The sequence below is a fragment of the Ambystoma mexicanum genome, chromosome 7q, assembly GCF_040938575.1.
Source record: "Ambystoma mexicanum isolate Mex_15411 chromosome 7q, UKY_AmexF1_1, whole genome shotgun sequence".
NCBI classification, from domain to species: Eukaryota; Metazoa; Chordata; class Amphibia; order Caudata; family Ambystomatidae; genus Ambystoma; species Ambystoma mexicanum.
In genome coordinates this window covers 115072343-115078967 of record NC_090941.1, presented here as the reverse complement: position 1 = coordinate 115078967, position 6625 = coordinate 115072343, and the positions used below count along the sequence as shown (strand labels likewise).

Below are 6625 nucleotides of genomic sequence, written 5' to 3'. Positions count from 1 at the left end.
CCGCACCAACAGCACACGCGGACTGACACCAATCCAATACTCGCACCAAAGCTCAGCACCCGGTGTCTACCGAGTTGAAGCTGCCAACAGTATACCACTCCTCTCACCATCCTACTTCCTCTTCACCTTACTAACCCATCCCATCTTCTCATTTACAGAACCCCCAGAGCACCTGGGAACCAATTCCTTTGGTGACAGTGCACTATATAAGTACCTTTAACATAACATAACTCCAAAAAAAAATAGAGTGCATGTAAACAGATGACTCCAGCTTTCTGGACAGATCGTTCATCATAGGCAACATATATGCATATTGCACAGTGCAAGGTATAATTTGACATCACTTAAACAGACCACTTGAGATAGATTCAAAAAGGACCAGCATTGTCAAATGAACCCATTTATTGCAAAATCAGGCATTTAATGATGCAAAATAAACTGATTTCTGTGCTTTTGCAGTTCATGAATGATGATGAGGCTGAGCAACCCAGAAGAGGATCTGCTGGACTTCAAGGCGCTGGAAGCGGGCTGGTTCCTGGTATCAGTCATTACCAGAGATGTGCAAACTGACCAGTTGAGCAATGCTTCAAAAGCCACAGTTTGACAATGTCCAAGCTTCCCGTGGTTGGTGCACAAGCTGATCATTCACTGTTGGAGTTTGGATATTTTCATTAGTGTTCTGTTGTAAAAAAAAAATGTTCTTCTTAAGCAGACAACTGTGGTCTTGAACACACACAAACACACTCTTTTATGTCCCTGTAATAGAAAAAAGGATTCTACACCAAAAGCAGGTTCCTTCTTCTGTTCAGCCCAAGTTGAGACCTATGACTCTGTCCAGAAACGTCTCACGTTGAACTGTTGATAGGTGCTGATGGAGTAATTTGTATGTATGTCCAGGCGGCGAGACGTGCAACCAGCAATAAGTGCAAGATTTGCAACATACAAAGAATTCGCCCAACGAATTCATGAGGAAAATAATCTTGATGGCGCTGGTTAAGCACATGTATCAAATGGCATTAGGCCTACTTTCAACAAGTCCTGGGATGTGTATGTGAGACCAGCATCTTTAAATGTATTACCTGTTTTTATAATTATTCACATTGTGTTTGCCGCCATTCTCTAACCTCTGAACAATATGTGTAGTCTGTCTTTTATGCTTATGATTCTGACCTCAAAATTGCCAGAGGCACCCATCGGCTAAATACCGAAGACTGCACAGTAGGCTAACAACCCACCCATTCTTACAGGTCCGGTTTTCTAGCCATGCAACATTTGATTAGACACAAGGAGGAACACTGGACCAATATTTCATCAATGTTGTAAAAAATATTGCAGTATCGATTATGCCAAGCCTAAAGGTTTTTGAATCTGGCACTCCAATAAGGCATAGCGTAGTACTCCTTAGTACCTGGATAATCCACACTCAAAACACATAGGGTGGCGACCTTAAAATACAGAGCCCATTTGAAACAAAGTGCATTTATGCGCCCTTTTGAAGGACACTTAAAGCAATATCTCACACCAGCACTGTAGCATTCTCAGAGAGGCCTGCATTCAGTCGATGTCCTGATTGTAAGACTACTTCAAATGTCGATGCTCATGAGCCTCACAATCCCTTTGTCCCTCCCAGGAGGTAATCCACTATGCTACAGTTTCAAATACTTTTAACATTCTTCCATCTATGCATAAATAGTACATTAAGATGAAGCGCTGTGATCGGCAGTAGCACATGCGCGCGCATGGAGACTTGTGATTAATGCTGTCTGAGTGCAGAGCAGATCCGCAGATCACAAAGAGAAAATGTACAGTACTTGTGTCCAGCATTGCACCTGGAGACTATGCAGACGGCAGCGGTGTGCGGTACGACTCCCAGTAACATAACATAACTTAAACAATTATACAATTTAAGAACTGAGATAGTAAATTAATCTGAGCTATTTTTTCTTCGGAAAGTGCATATAGGATGATCATAATTGTGATGTTGGTATGCAAGAATTCAACTCTGAGGTGCAGGTCATTTTGTGTCACAGAATTATTGATTTGTGGAACCTCGGATTATTAAATGTACCTTTAATGGGGTTTGTGTATGGACATTCGTTGGGGTGGCAAGGAGTAGCAGAGCCTCTGCGCGGGTTTACATGCAGTGATTTAACCAGCCTGAATGTGCCTTTAGCTTTCACCCATTTAAACTGCTGGATGTGTGGGCGTTTTATAAACCACTATTTGTTAGAATGGTTAATTTTCCAGATTACCACAAAGACTATTTAAATAGACATGCAACAATGTTCAATCACCGGGGCACACAATAGTTTTTTGTCACTTACTGTGATGCAATGCCAGAGCAAAGGTGTGCGCGCTTTATTATCCCATGGAATAATTCAAGTGGTATATACTACGGTCGTATGGGTATGTGATATTTTCGAAAATAAAATACTGAATCGCAAAGATTTTTTTTTCTTTTTTCCCCATTTCACTGAATATATATGCGGGGGTGGGGGGGAAGAGTCCCTGCAGCCTCCCCCATACCTCTGCACTTTTTTCATTCACTTTACCCCCACCCTCCAACTTATATATGCAGTGAAATGGGGCATCCGAAATTCAGCATTTAGTAATTCTGCATTTTTTTGCAGCGGAATTATGGGGGTGATACCCGTTGGTAGCTTCATAGCCTTTATTATAGATAATTAGCCATTTCCAATGAGAGCCTCTTCACTATAATTGCAATATGAGGAAACTCCCTGAAAGTGTCAGGTGTCCTGTAAGAGGAGAAATGACCACAGCCAGTAACTTTTAGATCGCAGCAGGGGGGGCAGCCATGAATTATGACGCGACTCTTAAGGAGAGCCATGAGTGGAGAATCTGGCTCACGCCGACTTAAGGGTTTAGAAATAATCAGTACTAGATATGCAACTGATTTCTTTGTAATAAAATAATATCACATTCGGGGGAAAAATACCGAATCTATGGCGCTCAGTTGCAGTTAGAATGCCAGCAGTACAAATCCTGGATGTGGGTTTCTTTTCTATTTTTTTTTAACACAGTGGTGCACGTGTTGACCCAACCTTACCTCTCCCTCTCCCATCTTTTCACCTTCACCTTTGTGCACAATAGTGTATGTCGTTGATGCGGCCAGCGTTTCTACCGCTGGCATTCTAATGTCGCCTACAGACCCGGAACTGTACCACCTGTAGGAACGGATTTAAACCAATATAAGGACTCCTGGAGATGCTGAAAGAAGCATTGGGGTTTTTGAATGGTTTTATGTAGGACGACAGGGTGCGTTTAATCCCATGAAGCTGCAATCATCTTTTAAAGTGCAGTCTACTCATGGGCCTGGCAGATGCAATGTAGCAGGGATCTGCACCCTTGGGCTCTCTAGATGTTTTGGACTACAACTCACATCAGTCCTTCAAGCATAGTCAATGATGAGGGCTCATGGTATTTGCAGTCTAAGACATCTGGAGAGCCACAGCTTGCAGGCCCCAGCAAAATAGGACCAGCCTCTCGGTATATATGGACAGCATTCACAACACCACTTGGGAGTCAGGGATGCTGTCCAACACCTAAACAGCACTAACCTAGTCCCTTGTCATTTGCGTGAAACCCGGGCAATATTTATGCAGATGTGACTAAACTATCACTTTTTACCTATATTTTGTGAAGCGTTATTATTCATGTGGGCATTAGTCCTATGCGAAGCACTGCACATGAAGGCATAGCGATAGTGAAGTAGGTCCTACACCCCTCCCCCCAAACATATAGTGTTTGTGGGAAAACATATTCCTATGGCTGGGTCAAATTCCCTAGAACATGAACAATTGTGGTATGTATGTGCATGTCCCTAAATAGCACCAAAGGCAGTGAAAAAGTACATAAGCCTGTAAGAGGTATCAGTAGCAACTCACAGCGTGTATTGAAGTCACATTGCAATCAATGAGTTGCAAGAAAGGTGTACAGATGTGTGCATTGTGGCAGCAAGGGGGTGTGAGAAGTAAGGAGTCTGAGGTGGAGTATTTAATGCAGGTGGGAAAACGTGTCTTTTATATTTTGTACAGAGAAATGTTAAAGTTTGTATTTGCAACAAAATCATTAGAATTAAAACAGGTGTACATTTAAATCCCTAAGACTGCATGTAAAAAGTGAGAAGTACAACAGAGTAAAATGTTTGGAGCAAGCAGTACATTGTCTATTTGTGAATAGTTCCAAGTTATTTTTTTTTAAACCTGGACACATGCAGGAAAAAGAAAAAGACAAAAACATTTACTTTTTTTTTCTGTCTCTCGTATATTGATTCGCACTAGAAAAATGAAGCGTAGGGTGAGGCAAAAGCACTAGAAAAATGAAGCGTAGGGTGAGGCAAATGCACTAGAAAAATGAAGCGTAGGGTGAGGCAAACGCACTGCAGAGGGAGTTCCATATGGAGATAGATCACAGAAGGTGGGCGGCCTTGCAGGCGACATTTGCTTCAAAGATGGAGAATCATGGGAGCAACATACATCTTTCGTAAAGTGGGCCCATAATGTGCAAAAACAAGTACTTTCTACAAGTTTTAATCTGACTCATTATCTTATAAATAATTTATAAATCTTCCTATAAGAGACTAAATACAAAAAGTGAAAGAAATTAAAGCCATTCTTTAGTAAAAACTCCACTTCAGGCCAACTGGACCTTTGGATTTTTTTTTTTTTATAAAAATGTATTTAAAGGAGTCTTAGCCAAACTCGGGCGGACCGGTGGAAGGTGACCTTTTCCACCGAAGACCGTCATTGCTGCTCCATGCCTTCTAGATGATCTGGGATCGGAAGTCCGGTTAAAATTGTCAAACATTTGTTCCACACGGTGAGCGTGGGGCAGACGGGCTGAGCAAAAGAAATGTCAAAGGTATAGAGATGTAGAGAGTTCAAGGCGTCGTAGAATGACAGTGAGCCGCTGTCGTAGTCCAGCAAGATCCCAACGCGCCGGAGATGTGGGGCGGGCTCTATGGGAATCTCTTTGCAGTTATGCCTCACCACCCAGTTATTGTTACAGCGGCACAGCACCCAGGAAGCAGAATTCTTCCCGATCCACTCGTGTTTTGGAGCCGACTTGTATGCTATGCCAATTGCATACCTACAGGACAAAGAAAAAACAAGTGATTCATATTTCAAGGTATCCAACGTGGAAAGCAATGGTGAAATAATTCACAACAACTAACATCAGAAGATGTATGGATGGCAGTATTAATTTCACTGAACTATAAAATATGTAAACTGTGCAATTCCGCTTGCTTTTATGTAATGACTGGGGCTCAAGATGAGGGATGGCGAGAAAACGGATAACAGCATTCCAAGAGTAAATATGCCATGAAAGTGCAGCTGTAGGCCCAATAACACAATTGGAGATTAGAATGTATTACTTCTCATCTAAAGTGGCAAGTATAATTACTTCAGGGGGGGGGGTATAATTTGAGATGTCCTGAGTATTTCCTTGAGAACTGATTGACCCACCATGTGCCTGGTGCCGGATAGGATTTTGGATTGGGGGCGTTTTGTCCCCTTTTTTAATTTTGACTATTAGGTGGTGTTGAAGGTGCTGCCTGTTGGAGTGGACATTGAATAGAGGAGAGAGATGGGATGTGAGGAAGGACACAAAGCCTGTAGGTGTTTGGCTTGTTGCCCACCCATCGGCCACGGACTTCCAGAACAAGAATGTAATCCCACATTCATGCATAGGTCCACGTGTTGGCACCATTTGTTTTCTCAACACAATATATAATTCACGAACCGCTACTGATTACTTTGCAGTTTAAAGGATGTTCATTCTTTCCTTGAAATCCCTTTCAACTGATAATTTAAAGAGTGATTTGTTCAACCAACTCATTTTGTTTGTCCCGGGGACTGTTATGACCACCCGAAAAATCAATAGTAATGTATTTTATTAAAATAAAGTGTGCATCTTGCTTTCTATGTAGCAAATGAATAAACTTCCTAACTTCATGACACAACATTTGTTAATAGCGTCATTTTGTGTTTCTTCGAGTCCATTCACACACACATCAGGCCTACGTGGCCAAATTCTATAACCCTAAGAGCCATGCTACTAGGTGTATTGCTCTTATGCCTCCCCAGATACACAGGCTGCCCCGCTCCCTCTGGCTGCTGTTCCTTCCATCGTGGATAACATAAGCATGAGTTGTAAAAACCACAGCGGTCTCTCCCAGGCTAATGAAATGAAGATGAGTGCCACGTGTGATTGTATTACTTCTCTGTATATAGAGACAGCATTCACAACACCACTTGGGAGTCCGGGATCCTGTCCAACACCTAAACAACACTCTCCTAGTCCCTTGTCATTTGTGTGGAACCAGGGCAATATGTATGCAGATGTGACTAATCCATCACTTGTACCCCATGTAATCCATTACTTATATGGACCATGTACGGTTCATTTATCTCACCAACTATGTGGTGAAGGTCACAGTAACATGGCTATTGACCTTTGCCAATTTCATGAATGGTGCCAAACGTAGCCCTTTAGTGGGAACATAAGCCTTGGGTCCAATGCTGCACACTGTTTTCATTTGCATTTATTAAAGCCGGGATGTCATTTTGAATAGAAAACCTACTAAGTGTACATTACAGATGCA

At 42.1% G+C, this 6625-nt stretch overlaps 1 protein-coding gene across 4 annotated transcripts in view; it reads right to left on the bottom strand.

The window, feature by feature from the left end:
* Positions 1–384: 384 nt before the first annotated feature.
* The window catches only part of MID1 (midline 1), a 484850-nt gene continuing 478609 nt past the window's right edge, over positions 385–6625 (bottom strand). For all 4 annotated transcript variants that reach the window (XM_069640367.1, XM_069640365.1, XM_069640366.1 and 1 more), the window contains exon 10: positions 385–5109. In XM_069640367.1, coding sequence (XP_069496468.1) covers positions 4764–5109 — 346 coding nt within the window. In that variant the 3' untranslated portion in view covers positions 385–4763. The remainder of the gene's footprint in view (positions 5110–6625) is intronic.